Source organism: Anolis sagrei, chromosome 3, assembly GCF_037176765.1.
Source record: "Anolis sagrei isolate rAnoSag1 chromosome 3, rAnoSag1.mat, whole genome shotgun sequence".
In the NCBI taxonomy this organism is placed as follows: Eukaryota; Metazoa; Chordata; class Lepidosauria; order Squamata; family Dactyloidae; genus Anolis; species Anolis sagrei.
The window spans coordinates 115,660,077-115,678,268 of NC_090023.1; the positions used below are offsets into that span (position 1 = coordinate 115,660,077).

Genomic DNA, 18,192 nt, shown 5'->3' on the forward strand with positions numbered 1-18,192 from the left:
CCTTAAAAGCACCGGTTCCTATCTGATCTTTGAAGCTAAGCAGTTAATTACTGGATAGGAAACTGCCAACAAATAGCAGGTGCTGCAGGTTATATTTCAGGTGAAGAAACTGGCAAAGTCACCCCTGACTATTCCTTGCCTAAGAAAAACCTATGAAATTTATGGGGCCAACATATGTTGACAGGTGACTTGAAGCCACATGCACACAAACATACATGCTTGTGCGATTACTCTGCAAAACTCTTGGGATTGCACAGATAGAACAGGAGGCTTAAATGCCTGGCACTGTGAACTAAAAACAGGTTTTTGGGTGAATTGCTTTGACTGCAAATAAGGGCCTTTTATAGAGTTTTGTCAGTGATATATGAATGAAGTTGCTGTTTTATGACTCTTTAGTACAATAACAAATGTCTGCATTTAAACTGTTTGTGATAATGCTAATTTACTGTGTTAAATGTTTCCAGATACAATGCCTCTTAGTATTTGTTCAATTGGAGGCTCATTATAATTCATTTTTGTTCATAGTATTTCTTTATAGTACAGTCCATTGTCTCTTTACAGTACTAACACATACCAGTAAAAATGTATAATACTAACACATACCACTCATGTACGACATTCATGCATTGTCTAACAACTGAATGCACATTGTGAAAATAATGCTTCCTCCTTCTCTACATATCTTTTCTAATAAAAAGCAGTATCTGTTACTATGCATGTTGCACTGATAAACCTCCTACCCCCCCCCCCCCCCCAACAATTACTTTGAGCTGAAGGAAACATTGTGTGGCTACCCTGACAAATGAACCAAGGAAATACTTCCAATAAAATTAAATCATAATAAAATTTAATCAAAACTATACAACATCTTGAGAGATTTCACAACTAACAGGTTATGAGTTATCTATATGATACAGTAGGGAATCAAACTTAACTGTTTGGGTTCAGTCCTAGTTTTAAATGAAGTATGACAGTTATGGATCAGATTTGGTTCTGATTAAGATTTACAAATAATGTACTTTATCACATTTCCAGTGAGAACCAGAATTTAAATGTTATAAATTGGTGCTGAATTTGTGTATTCTAACAGCCTCTGATGTGGAAAAAAATGTGATTTTGCCAAGGTCATTCAATGGGTTCCCATGGCCAAGCCGAAATTCAAAGGGCACCAAATCTGCTCCATGGTGGCTGATCCAGGGTGATGTGAAGCAAGGCCACCTTACCCGTATTAACAAAAGTTGTGGGTGGTAACCTGTGAATTTGGGCCCATGATGGAACTGGTGGTGACAATTTACATGGCCATCCTGTATTTCTTGGATCCGGGTGGCTCAATGGCATGGGATGCACTTACCGTCTCCTCCCATTCTCCTTGTCGTGGCGGTGTCTGGGCATGACATGGATCCTGCTGGTTGCTCAACATTAGCTATTTGTTTGTTTGTTTATTTATTTATTTATTGTGTCAGGGCAACCAGTCGATTATATTACATTTCTAACATAACAAAGCAAACAAACAGACAAAATACAAAATTTGTGAGTTTGGTAGTTGATTAAATGTCCTTTGACCAGTATCTGGTCACTTGGAGTGCTTCTGGTGTTGCTGCAAGAAGGTCCTCCATTGTGCATGTGGCAGGGCTCAGGTTGCATTGCAGCAGGTGGTCAGTGGTTTGCTCTTCTCCACACTCGCATGTCGAGGATTCCACTTTGTAGCCCCATTTCTGAAGGTTGGCTCTGCATCTTGTGGTGCCAGAGCGCAGTCTGTTCAGCGCCTTCCAAGTTGTCCAGTCCTCTGTGTGCCCAGGGGGGAGTCTCTCATTTGGTATCAGCCTTTGGTTGAGGTTCTGGGTTTGAACCTGCCACTTTTGGACTCTCGCTTGCTGAGGTGTTCCAGCGAGTGTCTCTGTAGATCTTAGAAAACTATTTCTAGATTTAAGTCGTTGGTGTGCTGGCTGATACCCAAACAGGGGATGAGCTGGAGATGTCTGTCTCAACATTAGCTGGGACGCTAAGATGATTGGAGAAGGGAGTAGGGAGAGGAGGACGATTACTCCTCACCCCTTCCCTTAGTGCTCTGGCATCCCAGTTGATAACGTTGCAGGTAACTGCCTACTGGCAGGACCCCAGTTGGACTCGGAGACTGCAGCAACACATAGAACAGGAGGAGCAGTAGGGGTGTCTGTCTGGCAGTGCTGATTGGATTTGGTGCCACTGGGCAAGCTGCAAGGTGGGTGTATAAACCAGGGGTCCTTCGACTTTTTAAACAGAGGGCCAGATCACAGTCCCTCAAACTGTTGGAGAGCTGGATTATAATTTGAAAAAACATGAATGAACACTGCACATATCTTATTTGTATACAAATAACACTTTAAAACAATGTAATAATTAAAATGAAGAACAATGTTAACAAATATAAACTTTGGTTGATGAGATAGGATTGTTGTTGCTGTTGTGTGCTTTCAAGTCGTTTCAGACTTAGGTTGACCCTGAGCGAGGGCTGAGTAAATGACCTTGGTGGGCCGTATCCGACCCTCGGGCCTTAGTTTGAGGACCCCTGGTATAAATCATCCTGGGGCTAGTCATGCATATTCTATGCCAGATCAGATCAGGGATAGGTCAGTGTAGATACACCCCTGGTATCTAGAGTCATAGTCCAACAAACCACATATACTGTATCCTAGCCCTAACCCTAACCCTTTGTGTTGTTGCTAGCAGTTCCGGCACTGTCATTCGGAAGTGGCACCAGAAATAAAATAAAAAAGTACTGTAAATGACATTTAAGAAGCTTGAAGCTGTTTCATTTCTAAAAACACATGGAATCTTAAATATTTATTTTAAATGTTACGGAGTCCTCCCCCTGAGTAATTGTGAAAATTGCCTCTTTTGTATTGTATCTTAAAAGAGAAGACCTGGGGGAATGGGCCGTTTTTGAGGGGAAGAATCAGGACTTAAAAGCCAAGTGTCACATATATATTTAATTCAAGTAACTTGAGATATACACTGCTGCTTCTCCTTGTGGCTAACAAAACAACAGTGATGTAAAACATGCTCCAAAATCACTTAAAATGCTAAAAAATTCTTATTCACAAGTGTTCATAACAATGTTATTCCCACTTGTTATGCCACATTTGACATCTTTATGACAATGTTTGATAGAAATGTGCTTCTAGGATGAAGCAGGCAGTTTTCATAAACAGCAGTATTTTTCTTCGAGCCATTGATTTGCCCCAAATAATTACATAACTGTATGATCAGGTAAATTAGTAAAGGTCTTTGTGTCAGATTGGATTAAATGACCCTTCTTTGTAGGGTGCAGGATTCTAGAAAGAAAGTTAGAGGAGACTTGCTTAATGTTATAAAACTGGCCATTCTCCTCTTACTTCCCACCCTGTATGAAATGTGCAGCATAGAAGCTTCAACAAAAACAAAATTACGTTAGCAGTACATTTTGTCATATTGCTTCAGTTTGATTGAGGTCGGTGTATACACTGTGGTATTCTATTTCTTTTGAACTCTCTTCTGTGCCGTTTAGCTTAATTATTTCCCTCTTATCTTTAGTTTCATCTTGATGGCTTATTGCCACAATTCTCCAGTACATAACCAACTGATCCATCACATAATCACATTATATAGAAATGCTGGTTTGGATACAAATATCGCTCTCGCCAACAGAAATGGGACACTTTCAAGAATTTTCTGTCCCTCTGGAAAAACGTTTTCAGAGGATTGGAAAGGGGGCTTCCAATGCAGTTTTGAAAGTATATATAGGGATTTCCGTAAAATTAGCGTCCTATCGTCTTCTGTCACTGGATCACTCCTACTGCATTGAAAGTCTTTAGTTGACAGAAGTTTGAATATACACATTTTGACTCTTGGTTGCAATCCAAACATGCATTAATATACCCATTATCATTGTAACACTCTCCCTCCCCCCCTTTGTTGTCTCACTTACGCTCTTGTTCTTGAGAACGACTTCCAGCATTTTGTTCCAGGAGAGACAGTTTAGTCTTCAATGCTAAATTATTTCTTTATGCCAAGTATGTCTACCTCCTCCCCCAATGATTTTGTGGAAAGTTTGTTCTTATTAAGTTTTTGTTGGCTGCTAAGCCCTCTTTAGGATACAGAGAGGCACCACCATTCTCATTAGGCTATAACCTTTTTGTCCAATGCACAACTAGACCAGCGGAAATCAGGACAACTTTAAGTTAGTGTTCTAACAAATCCCATTAATTAGGTGTGTGTGATCTAAATAGGTTACTTCCTGTTGTAAAAAGACGCATTTTCGGTTACTTCCTGATGTAAAAGGCCATCTGTTGGGGATGCTTTGAATGTGCTTTTCCTTCTTCTTGGCAGGGGTTGGACTGAATGGCCCATAAGGTCTCTTCCAACTCTAGGATTCTATGATCACATGATACTAAAATGTTATGCCTCCTCAAAATACCACAAAAATACCCTTTTCAGCTGCATCAGGGCATGTTGGGGAAAAACTGTTCTTTGGCATCCCTCCTAGGTCTCCACTAGTTGTCCTCCTTAGTGTAATGATACATATTTCTGAAGTTTAATGTGGTGGTCTAGCCATGCCATAGAAGTAAAGGTATTCATTAGCTAGAACAGTGTACAAAGTCTAAAACTGAACTTTGTCAGGAAGAACAGATAGGAAGTTGGAAACTATACATTTTCTTCTGTAAATCTATCTTTTCAGACTGTATGGCATGAAAAGCCTTTGACACTACAGTAATAACACAGATTTTCAGTTTGTCATTTGTATGAGATAAATGGTAAATGTTTTCTGGATAGCAACTGAATGATGAAATACCCACTGCATGCATGACAAGGTTAAACCCTTGTGCTAGCAGGACTGAAGACTGATAGATCGCAGGTTCGAATCCGGGGAGAGTGTGGATGAGCTCCCTCTGTCAGCTACAGCTCCCCATGCGGGGACATGAGAGAAGTCTCCCAAAAGGATGGTAAAACATCTAAAACATGTGGGCGTCCCCTGGGCAACGTCCTTGCAGACGGCCAATTCTCTCACACCAGAAGCGACTTGCAGTTTCTCAAAAAAAGCATGACATGACAGAAAGTTGATATCTATCATACATGATTGCCTTTATTTTACATTGCTAATGAAAGTACAGTGTCCTGAACTATAAAGAACATTTTAATATTTTCCAGTGTATAAAGATCAGGAATAAAAAGCAGTAAAAAGAGAAGGTTTAGCAAAACAAAGAAAACTGGTTGTCTCTTCAAGTCTTTCATTTTTGTCGAGTACACATAAAGCACTTTTCATTAAAAAGAAATAGGAAAAGGAAGTCAAGACAGGGATTGCAATTACCTGATTGTGCACATAGTCTTACATAAAAGTTTTCCTGTTATATAACTTTTAGTAAGATTTTTGCGGGAAGTATATGCGAACATCTTGTCATAAGCATATTATTTATTAATCTAAAATAAAATATTCAATAATTCATATTGAATATTTTCCTGGGGAAAAACCTTTGGAATCTCCTCCCAAGATTTTTTTCATGTATTTTTTTCTGGACAGTCTCTCTAAATAAATTCCTATATGCCCCACTAGCACCTTCCGGAGGCCTTGTTAGAGTTATGTTGCAGCTATTGAAATTGTTTGGGTTTCTTGCCTGTGATACTTACCACAGAATGTCACTTTTTATAGCAATAACATATGGAAGAAAGTGGGATCTTCATTTGGATCTGATCTTTTTGACTAGTTGTGAACAAACTAGAATGTGTCCAGAGAAGGGCGGCTAAAATGATCAAGGGTCTGGAGAACAAGCCCTATGAGGAGCAGCTCAATGAGCTGGGCATGTTTAGCCTGAAGAAGAGAAGGCTGAGAGGAGATATGATAGCCATGTATAAATATGTGAGAGGAAGCAAGGTTGTTTTCTGCTTCCTTGGAGACTAGGACGCGGAACAATGGCTTCAAACTACAAGAGAGGAGATTCTATCTGAACACGAGGAAGAACTTCCTGACTGTGAGAGCCGTTCAGCAGTGGAACTCTCTGCCCCAGAGTGTGATGGAGGCTCCTTCTTTAGAAGCTTTTAAACAGAGGCTGGATGGCCATCTGTCAGGGGTGATTTGAATGCAATATTCCTGCTTCTTGGCAGGGGGTTGGACTGGATGGCCCATGAGGTCTCTTCCAACTCTTTGATTCTATGATTCTATGAAACACAACATAGATCATAGAACTAATGTGGCTCTCCTCCCTAAAATGGTTTCTTCATCTTTTCTCACTCAAATATTACTCTGCTGGTGTTCCTTTCTAACCACTGGAGATATCTCTTTGCAGCATACACATCTGTTTAGCTGTCAACCACTGTTTGTTTCTTGTAAAGTCTGAAATTGTTCTCTGCTGTGAAGCAAAAGAAGCAGACACCACTCTTCATACAGCACTTCCCTCATTAGACTTTTTGTTTGACTGCCCAGGAACTGGTGGAGTTCCCAGTTCTGGCAATGACCTGTCCATAGCATTAGAAACAGCCTTATTTTGTGTCTTTTGGCACACTGCTTGGGGAAAAAAGGACACAAGAAAAAGAAATGAGTGGTGGGTAGTAAGTGCAAAATAGTGTCTATGTCTAGGTGTTTATTAGTGTTGCCACCTTGCCCTCATCTACTTGCCATGGCTCAGCTATACTTCCCCAGTGGTGGACTTCTTGATAACTACATTTGATGATAGATTATGTAAAAGTTGTAATAATATTTATGCTCTCCATGTAGGGAGTTGGACTACAGCTCTGTCTGTAGTTTTAGTTCGTTCTGTTCTGTCCTCTGGCTATGATGCTCCAGGAAAAGGGAGTTAAGAATCTTTGGCTAACAGTACAAGTGTTTGAGAAGCCAATAACTTTCTGGTTCTTATCCGTAATGGGTGGAAATCCACATTAGATGAAAAGTTGGAGTGTTTTACATTACAGACTTTGGGCAACAAAGTTTCACCTTTTTGCAGTGTAGATACTCATCCTTTCTGGGCAGAACATACTTTGTCTTAGTGTAGTAGAGGAAGCAAGAGAACAAGGGAGATGTTCAAGGATGTGAACCTTTTCCTCTGTGGAATGCAATACTTTGACCTTACACTCACATTCATAGCTAAGTATTTAAAAGTTATGAGTTATATATTTTTGGCAATTTAATGGAATCTTTAAGCAAAACACCTGTGAGGATTTCAGAGTATGACTGTATTCCCAAACAGCTCATTCAGGATGAAATAGCAGACAGTGTCTCATATAATGGCTCTGCCTGAGAAAATGATTTTATCCATTTAGAAAAGAATATATATTCTGTCATAGTTCCTTGCAGTATTGCAGTAATTTTATGAATTATTAATGTCCAAAGCAAGATAAAGAATTATTATTCACAAATGTAGGCACTTCTTTATGTTATGTTCTTGTTTCAATAAAGTTTGTCTGACTGTTTAACTTTGCTTACTCTATTCTTTAAATGTAATTTTTACATTCCCCTCCCTCCTTTCTTCCTGTTACCGAAACACATAAGGCTATTTTTTACATTGTACAAAAGTTTAATATATAATTAAGCCATACACACGCACACACACACACACACAAACACAAACACATATACAATTAAAAAGAACAGCAAATATAAACAACATAGTCTCCTTGAGCAATCAGCTCTCATAAACCCTATAAAAGCAAAAGGTCTACATTTGCCTGCAACACAAAAGAAAGGAAGGTGCCAGTCAGTCCTGGATTTACCATTGTGCTTAGGTGTGCACAGGGTCCTGTTGTCCAGGGATTTTCCTTATGTGGTGCAATTCTAAATTGGAAGGTATTCTGTTTTGGAGCAATTCCAGACATAATGATAGAATTGATAGTCTAAGGGAGCGTGCCACAAAGTAGGCAGTGTAGGCCTAAGGGGGCTGATAATTTCACTAGCACCAGGCCTCTTTTGTCCTAAATCCAACACTGGTGCCAGTCTTAATCTCTCTAGGAAGTGTACTCCAGAACTAGGGAGCAGCCACTAAGAAGGCAGTCCTATGTTATTGCCAGAGGCACCAGTGAGGTTGGAAGGACAGTGAGATGAACCTCCCCAGATCATCTCAGGACATCAAAATTGTTTATTAGCTGCCTTGACAGGTTTTTTTTTTTTTTTTGTCGTGTCAGGAGCAACCGCTCCTGTTGTGAGAGAATTGGCCGTCTGCAAGGACGTTGCCCAGGGGACGCCCGGATGATTTCTGATGTTTTGTCATCCTTGTGGGAGGCTTCTCTCTTGTCCCTACATGAAGAACTGGAGCCGATAGAGGGAGCTCATCCGCCTCTCCCGGGATTCGAACCTGCGACCTGTCGGTCTTCAGTCCTGCCAGCACAGTGCTTTAACCCACTTCACCACTGAGGGCTCCTCCTTGACAGGTTAAAATGAGAAACAAGAAAATTAGAAGTATTTGAGAAAAATCAGTATATATTTTTATTTGGAGTTAAATAGCTTCTATATAGTTGTGATCTAGACAATTAGGATTCTTTATTCATCGCTAATGGTAGTTTCGAGACAATCTAGTCATTCTACACAGAATTATGTTGTATGTTCTAAAACCTTTATGTATTCCTTAAGATGTCCTGTTTTTTGTTAAGATATCCAGTTATCAATTTAAGTTATTTGTATGAGCAGACACTTTTATTGATCTTTAAAATTCCAAACCTAGATTTTGAAATGTGGATGCTTTGTAGTGTTTTGTATTACAGCTATGTTTTCTTTCATAAGGCTTCACTTTACGGGTTCTTTCATACTCTATTCCTCGATAAAATTCCAGGCTGTTGTTCTGATCTTAAGTCCTGATGACTGCTATTTTTTCAACAAGTGGAATTTTTGACTGCTTGTGCGGATGTGTATTTATACAAAGAAATGGCTAACAGCCAAGTGTTAAAGTAAACTCTACCTTTTTCATGAATATCTTCAGTGTGGTGTAAAAGTCCTCATGGAAGCTCTCCAATCTTTCTCTTGCTGTCACAGCCATGTTTCTCTTTTACAGTCCCTTGAGTACACAGAAGACATTTGAACATCATATCATCCCCCAAGAACAGAAATCCAGCTTTTGCGTGGCAAGTGATATATTTTTATTCTATCCACTTGTTACAGAGATGTGGCAAAGGGCTTGCCATTTGAACAGTTTTGAGGAAAGCAGAAAATACTCATAACAGTATTGAAATATGGCTAAAACTAAACAGACTAATGTCATCTTCTCCACTGTATATTCCATTGCCATTAGTGATTCCTGTAAGCAGCTATGACAAACTGATAGTCAGCTGTTTTGGTTTCACTTCATCCCTATTTCTTTTATCCTGATTTATTTAGCTTGTAAGGCTTTAAGCCCTACACTTGAACATAATTCTATTACATATTCTTTTTGAGTCTTACAGTAGCATGGTCCTTTTGATTTATTGCAGTGGATTGCCATCAAAACAACTGGTGATTACAAATATTCATCCTCAGTAAGCAGGGATAGTAAGCATTTATCTTCTTAAAATTATGGGAAATGTGCCTACTAAAATATTGATGTATCAGGTCTCCCAAAATGGTGTACAATAAAAGAAATACAATAAAAACATATTTTTCTTTACAAACAGATTGAAAAGTATTCTATTTACTCAAATGTAGTGTTCACCTTTTTTGGCTAAATTACCTCTCTAAAATTAGATTTGTGTAATACGGTAAACTTGGTACTGGGCCAAAGCAAAAAGGGAAGCTGCTTCAGGAGCACCTGGAGCTGCTATTTGTGGGATGTCATCTCTAATTTAATAGCCATGGTTCAATACTATGTAATCCTGGGATTTGTAGTTTGGTACAACATTAGTATTTTTTGGCAGAGAAGGCTCAAGACCTTGTAAAACTACATCCCCCATGATTCAACAGTATTGAACCAAGACAATTAGATTTATTCTACAGCATAGATGCATCCCAAGCTTTTATTTTCCATTGCTGAAAGCTTTGGAAAGAGTGCACTCTTTGCTGTTGCACATTACATTTGGCAACAAATACTTTTTTTTGTTTTTGTTTCAGAGTGTTGAAAATTGAGGTGCACATTAGATTTGATGGCACATTAGACTAGAGTAAATATGGTATTTTAAAAGTCAGTTTCCCACATACAATATATGACTTTGGCTGTCTACCAAAAACTCAATAAGAAACATTCACCTCATAATCAATTACCAGTGTCAGAAGACATCAAATTCTTTTTCTCAACAGCAAAAAAATATTTTCTAGGCACTGTTCTTCATAGGACAATGCTGTTTTTGACTGCTTTCAATTATCACTTAACATCCTCTTATTAGTATCAAAGTTCATACTGCATCCATCTTTGGAAACCATTCAATTCATTTCCTCCCACCTTTGCTTTCCATAATGGTAGTTTACTTGGTCATTCAATAGGTCACAGAACAGAATTCCATTTCCTGCCACACATTGTACTACACTTTGTATGACCATCCTTCTAATGGACTAAAACAACAAGCCCCCTCTAAGGCCTCAATAAAACATCTGCCATTCTCAAAACAAAGTTATTGTATTCTGTTCAGGTATTTGGCCATAGCAACGAAGAAAGCTTTTACCTTACCCTGAACTTCCAGATCATGAGCAGCTTCATTTTCAGCATTTCACAAGTTAGAATTTTCAGTTTTGCATTCTCATCTTTGGATTAATAAGCATACAAAGTTTTCACAAAGATAATTGCAGTGATAGGTTTGGCACTTCAACAAATAAGGATTACAGACAACCTCCTTGAGCTAAGGAGTCCTATTTGTCTTAATTGTCCTATTTGGGCAATTGGATTTTGGTGGTCCATTCCAGAGGTAACCTATTTCGCAGCATAGAGAGATTGTTCTCCATCACATTGCTTATCAACTTAAAGAACCCACAGTTGATTCACAGCACTAATGATTTTTTTCCTTTATCAGTGCAATAAACTTTGGTTTGTACTTGCCCTTCTTCCAAATTACAAAAGTACATGAACCCAACTGCGTGAAAAGGTCTGGAGGGATTTGGAAGCCACACAGGGAGAGAGGGGACCTCTATTCCTCGGGTCTCTGTTTCTGCCTGTAGAAAGAGGAGGAGCCACCAGTTGGGGACGCAGTCATTGCTACCACTAAGCCACAAATGGGCTGCCTCTCTCGCCAAAGGAGCAGGAAGCATCACTCTCTCTGCCCCCCAGGTAACCCTCAGGGAATCTCACCCCTGTACCCCCTTAGGCTCATCCCCATGCTATTCCCAACTGGCCTCATTCATGAAGCCTTCAAAACTGAGTGGGGGTTTAGAAGGCCTTGTGCAAGAGGCTAGTTAGAGATTGTGTGAAGCTGGCGGGTTCACCAGCATCGGCCTAAAGTAGAGCATGGCTTCCCAAATAGCCTCATTCATGCTACCTGCCTCCCCAATGTTCTATGCCTGTACTGCTTGGCACATTACATTTGATGGCAAATTCATTGTTTTATATTGTGCACTTTCAAAATTGAGGCGTGGATTACAATCGATGGCGCATTATATTCAAGCTAATATGGGTATTTTGTACCACTCTTCAGTCATATTTGTAGTACAGTAGAGTCTTGCTTATCCAACCTCCACTCATCCAATGTTCTGTATTATCCAACACAGTCCAGGGTGAGAGATAGAAAGAACCCTTCTCTGTTTTGGTGCTAAATTGGTAAATACAGTAATTACTACATAATGTTACCGTGTATTGAACTGCTTTTCTGTTGATTTGTTGTAAAACATGATGTTTGGTGCTTAATTCGTAAAATCATAATGTAATCATAACATAATTTGACGTTTAATAGTATTTTCCTTAATCTCTCCTTATTATCTAACATTTTTGCTTATTCAACATTCTGGCAGCCCGTTTATGTTGGATAAACGAGACTCTACTGTATGATATGTACATCACACGTTATTGTATATAAGTTTTTAAACGACAGCATGTCCAGTACTTCACATTGATATGCCAAATGTTGAGATGAAGGACTTCAAGTCTAAGAATAACAAAGAGTCACTCTGGAAGACCAAGAAAAGGCGTAGAGAGGACACATTCTGTTGGATGTGGATAAATGAAACCATGGATACCAGTCCTGCACATACATGAGGTTCATCAGCCTCATGTACATTCGTGTATAACCTTCATATTTTTTGTAAATGACAACAATAACAGCAGTGTACTGCAGAACCAATATTGTTCTGTAGCTTCAGGTATTTCTTAGGCTGTGGTGTTGACAGAATTTCTCAGACCATCTAAATACATTGTTTTAGTAATGTGGAAAATAATGCTTCCATTGCTATTCTGGTTGCCTTGTGGTCTGGCATGTCAGCCACCTACTGGATATTCTTAGGGATACTAATATGCAAAGGGATGTTATAGCACCTCAAGGTTTAAATTGGCAGCATAAGCATTTGTAAACTTACTTACTTACTTAGGCGATCCCTCGTTGTCCAAGGATGATGGTTCTCCATGTGTAGTGTCTTGATGGTGGGTCCATAGGTGGCTGTGGAGACCTATTCTTGACCCACATGTTCTTCTGCAGTGAGGACATCAGTTTCCAGGTGGAAGGCAGTGCTGGTCAGGGTTGGCTTGATGTGCCAACATCTTGGCTCATTTCTCCCTTTTGCCCTCCATTCGTGCCTCTTTGAATTCTGCAGCATTGCTGCTCACAGCTGACTTCTAGTTAGAGAGCTCAAGGACCAGGGGTTCCCAGTTCTCAGTGCCTATGCCACAGTTTTTAAAGTTGGTTTTAAGTCCATCTTTAAATTGTTTTTCCTGTCCACCAACATTCTGTTTTCCATTCTTGAGTAGGGAGTATAGTACTGCTTTGGGAGACAGTGATCACGCATTCGGACAACGTGGCGAGTCCAGCAGAGTTGGTGGTGCAGGAGCATCGCTTCAATGCTGGTGGACCTTTCTTCTTCCAGCATGCTGACATTTGTCTGCTTGTCTTCCCAAGAGATTTGCAGGATTTTTCGGAGGCAATGCTGATGGAACTGTTCCAGGAGTTGAGTGTGACATCTGTAGACAGTCCACGTTTCGCAGGTGTATAAAAGGGTTGGAAGGATAATAGCTTTATAAGCAAGTACCTTGATATCTCTATGGATGCCCCAATCCTCAAACACTCTCTGCTTCATTCAGAAAAATGCTGCACTCACAGAGATCAGGCGGTTTTGTATTTCAATGTTAATGTTGATTTTTGTGGAGAGGTGGTTGTCAAAGTAGTGAAAATGGTCAACATTTTCTAATGTTACATCATTAAGCTGTATTTCTGATATTGCAGAGGGATTGGCACTACAAGCCACTCTAAACAGCTTTGCAGAAGCATACGAGAGGCTTGGCCTATCACTGTACATTGAGAAAACCAAAATGCTCTTCCAGCAGTCACCAGCCAATCCTTCTGCAATTCATAACCTAAATCTCCTTCCTCAGATGCATGGAGTGAAGTGCCTAGGGACAGATCTTTATTGGTACAGTGTGGGTGTTGGGTAACAATAGAGATGCAAAACTTGTGTGCATAGTGATGATGAGGTGACAAATTCAATTTTAACAATGGTTGTTGGGGGACAAAGGCAGGATGAAAGATGTTGCCTAAGGCCAAGATGAGTGAATAATCATATGAATGATAGAAAGTATTGGAATGTAGTGTGGTGCTGCCTGGGAACCTGAAAGGAAATGTGCTAAATTGGCCAAGAGGGCTCTCCTGTGCTTGAGTTGTGAATAAGTGTTATTTTATGTGTAGTGTACCATTGGTTTTGGAGCCCTGAGCCGTGATTCCTCCAAGCTTGAGGAATGAAAGTTGTACAACAAATACAATAGGCCACTGTGTTCAAGTCTCCTAAGGAAAGGAGGTCTTTGTGGTACTGAAATATAGGTTCTCATGAGATACTTAACCTTCTTCAGTATAAGTGGCTTGCCAATTTGTTCACATGCCTCCCGTTTTCTCAGACTGATTCCTTGTCTTACAACGTTGTATTATTTCTCCTGAACTTCAGAATGTCCTGTATCCTATATGTCTATTGAATGTTTTACCATCATGTTGACAGAATAAATATCTCATGATCATACATGGTAGCAACAATATCTGTGGAAGTTGGCCAACTCATATTTCCTCTCTGCAATATCTATAAGTATTTATTTTGTGAAGTATTTTAAAAACATCAATTTTTGTGTAGTACAATTAACAGTGCAACTACAGAGTTTCTACATGAAAGAACCATAAAGACTTTATAGTTTTCATTTTTCATTTTGTGGTCCTCACAAAACTTAGTGGCCTTATATCAAGATTACTGTTGAGAGACAGTTCTGGCTGAAGATACTCATTTTTTGTTGTTGGAATTAATAATTCTGAAAATCTGCTGACCAAGATGTTTTAAACTACAGGATTTGTTAACTTTGCTTTATGGAAACAGTGCACACTTTTCCTGACATTGAAGTGGATCCGCCTCCTCTTCTCCCACACTCATTTTCCTTCCTCCCAAGGGGCTGGCCTTCATCTGTCATGCATTCCCTCATAACTTGATTCCGTCTGCTGCTAAGTAGCACAACTCCTTGTTTGCTTTGCAGCTGGAAGGTGGAAGAAGTGTTGGTATGCTGCTGTTTCAAGATAAAATTACAGAGTTTTACAGTTGTGTTAAATCTTCTGGATAAAAATGTTGGCAAGAACAAACAGTAAAAATCTTAAAAAGGAGCTCATTATAGAGTCTCCACAAAATGCAGCAACTGTTGAAGCAGAAGTGGACAGTCCAGTTGAAGTTCGGGTAAGGTGCTGCCTGTGTAAGTGTGAGAGAAAATGAATGCATGAGGAAAGTTTACTACGTGTTGAAATACTTCTCAAGAGAGTAGAATGTCACACCTTCTAACATTCCCTTATCCTCTCCTTCTGTGTGGTTTCTGGGGGTTGTATTTTTTTTCTTTCCTAAATGTATCTGCATTATTAAAGAATGTAATACATTTAAACTAAAAACCCTTAGTGCTTTATTTTAAATCACTTCGTTGAAACAAATTATCTCTTGTCTCCAGTGACATTTTACCTTCTATACATATTTATTATTTGTGATATATAGATATAGATTTTATGCCTGGTAACTTTCTGCATTTCCCTTAAATGTGATACTTTTAACATGTGCAGGCAGAGGATTAACCATTCTTAATCAGCTTAATACCTGTGATTCATTTTAGAAAGGATTAACAAAGATTCTGTTTAATATGGCTGATTAGGTTTTATTTAGGCAAATTGTGTAGTTCAAGAACATGGTAAGCTTTTGTTTGCATGTTGTTTTTTGTGTGTAAAAATTATCAGAATTTTATTGCCAGTTTCTTTCATTTGCAATGGCAGAAGGCAGAAGAATAGAGAAAGAACAGTTTTGTGAGTTGGCCAAAAAAGTAAGATAGATAGATCTTATTCAAGAAACTGCATTAGCATGTTGCATTCATATCATTAGTTCTTTCTGCTGTTTATCAGAAGGGAGTATTAGTTAACAAGCAGTCAGCTTGTTACATAAATTACTGATGTCTACTTGACAATTTTCAAAAAGTTATGTTCTCTGTGTAAAAACAAAAACTAAACATTTTTAAGAGGAATACATTTCTACTAACTTTTATGGAGAAGACGGATGCATGCCATCCTACATTCTTATAGGCTTCCTGTAACATTTGTGTGGATTTGTTATTTGTGTGCATTAGATTTTTGTGAATATTTATGTATGTAGTGATCGATTGGAAAAATTTAGAGAATAATTTTATGGCTTATGGCTCATGAGTCAACACCAGAGGAAGTGTTTCATTGGTAACAAAATTGTAAGGCGAAATGACCACACCCTTACTTTCCTTTTATTGTATGGAGAAGGCAATATTCTTTGTATGTTTGTTTTTACATAGTTCAGCCTTTCAGCAGAAACATTTTGAGCAGCATTTGTCAGCCTTTATTTGGAATGCTCATTAATATGTTTATTTACACAACATTCAGTATTAACGGCAAACTAAATGTTTAAGTTTTTTTGCAGGCCAATAATTGAAGGTATGCTGTTACACATTTCAAACCAAATGATTGTATGTCCAAGGATTGTCTGCTACTTTGTTTTTCATTCTTTGTGTACGGTGATCTATCTGTCTGTATGATGTTCATGTGTTTGTGTGGGAAATGTCAATGTTTCATGTCATAAAAACAAACACAAACAAATTGAGGATAGGCATATAGCATGCTTCAATTTTTTAACTAGTGTTAAAATTAACTTCAGGTTGGTTAGCTATGATTCAAAATTGGAATGTAAAACCACCGATTCAAGTGAATTTATACTATGGTTCAGTAGTACAACTAAACCAAATAAACAATGGGATTATCCTGATGTTTGTGTAGTTCCATGTTTCAAATGATCTGGTCCCATGACTCTCAGATTGGTGGAGTAAGGTTTGAATAATTCTTCTTGATTTTTAAACTGACCTCCTTATTGATGCTTCTCTTGGTTGTGCTTGGCTCCTTTTAGTGATTTAGTATGGTGGTACAATAGTAATACATGAAGTTTTAAAAATAAATCAGAATTTGAATTTTGGGGCAAAAATTAAGCTACTGTTTCAAATGCCACATCTCATAATGATTGTTTTTATTCTCAAAAAAATACAACTAATCTTAAACCTGTTGTCATCAACTTTTTCCAAATACAGGTTTCATGTCACTGCATGCAGTTAATTTCTGTCCACTTCACACATGATTCTTGAATAAATGTTTTAATAAAATATTTCATTTTCCCCTAAAATGATTGTTGTACCAAAAAGACAGGGAGACTTTGCCAATAGTTTCAAAGTTTTGCATCAGGAGTAAGGAGGTGAGGGAGAGCAACCTCCCGACAGAGTTGAGATGTTGAAATTAAAGTGTGCATCCCTGCTCCTTTTTCAAAATTCTTGCTTACTTTATGCTATGAATTTCATTTTTTTCCTGGGCTGCTTTAATCTCGTCTGTGTGTTTTCCTTTTGCTCCAACCTTTTTGTTTTCTCTTCAGATATTTGTTGTCCACATTTCAGCTGCCTTCAAGTACCTCAAAGCAGCTTGCAAAACTAAGTAATTAAACTGAGTCATTGTAGAAATGCACTTTCACCATGTCAAACATGGGCAATTACTACTCAAATCTCTTTTAAGTCATTTTTTAAATTTTCCCTTATTATGGAATAAGGTAGTGAAGGAGTATGAACTCTAATTTAGAGAAACAATATTCTCTACTTGTTGCATGGCTTGTTAAATTTACAGTAGGTATGACACAATGCCCCTGCCTCTCCCCACAAATGCCATAGTATCTCTGTTCACTACTTTAAAAGACAGATCAAGTGGTTGTGACATAAGAAATAAACTTTGCAGAGACATTTTAAATACAGGCTGTACCAGAAATGTTTCAACTTTTTGTATAGAAAAAATGTAGGGCAAAACAGATATTTTTTAGTATCTTGAATCACAACGAAGTTGATATATTCATTTTAGAGATGGTATTCTTTAACCTAGTACATTTTTCCCTTTTTGGTGAGGGTATGCAGGATGGAAAATATCTGTCAGGGAAAGTAACAGAGATCCTTCTTTCCAGGAAAGTGGTAGTGTCCATGTATATATTGCCAAAGTCAATATGTTGTCATAGTATTCTTCTATTGGGGATGATAAAATAATCTTCCTTTCACTCTCCTAGAATATGTATCAGAAGTTTCTGTTAAATTATACAAATCTGATTAATTTAAACAAAATCATTAAATGATGCATTTAAACATATTGTTTTCAAGGGTAGCATGTACAAGCAGTCCCCAAATTACAAACATCTGACTTACACATGACTCATAGTTAAGAACAGGGGTGAGACAACAGGAAGTGAAAGAAATCTATCCATAGGAAGGGAAATTCAATCTCAAAAGAGTTATCATGGGGAAAATGTGTCTCAACTGAACCAGTCCTTGTTTCCACAATAAGCCATTTCCCCCCAAAAATCCAATTATCATAGGGAAAGAAAGTGAGGTGAAATTTTCTGAACAGGGGCACAGATAGCCAAACACACACCACAGGGGTGTTAACCCTTCTCAGTACTGTCCAGAGCTCCCCCCCCTCCCCTCTGTATATGTATAGAGAGAGATCTCTAGGTTCTGACTTACGTGCAAATTCAACTTAAGACAAAACCTACAGAACCTACCTTGTTTTGTAACCTTGGGGACTGTCTGTATTTTTCTTGAGTGCCCTGGC

The 18,192-nt window shown here is 38.5% G+C and overlaps 1 protein-coding gene across 19 annotated transcripts in view; it reads left to right on the top strand.

The window, feature by feature from the left end:
- Window positions 1–18,192, top strand: part of DOCK9 (dedicator of cytokinesis 9) — a 139,699-nt gene that overhangs the window by 30,134 nt on the left and 91,373 nt on the right. For 3 of the 19 annotated variants that reach the window (XM_060769534.2, XM_060769546.2, XM_060769547.2), the window contains exon 1: window positions 14,564–14,740. The exons of 13 other annotated variants lie outside the window; for them this stretch is intronic. In XM_060769534.2, coding sequence (XP_060625517.2) covers window positions 14,633–14,740 — 108 coding nt within the window. In that variant the 5' untranslated portion in view covers window positions 14,564–14,632. Of the gene's footprint in view, window positions 1–14,563; window positions 14,741–18,192 lie in introns of those variants that run through there. 3 more of the 19 variants (XM_060769538.2, XM_060769540.2, XM_060769550.2) reach the window with 1 other exon arrangement.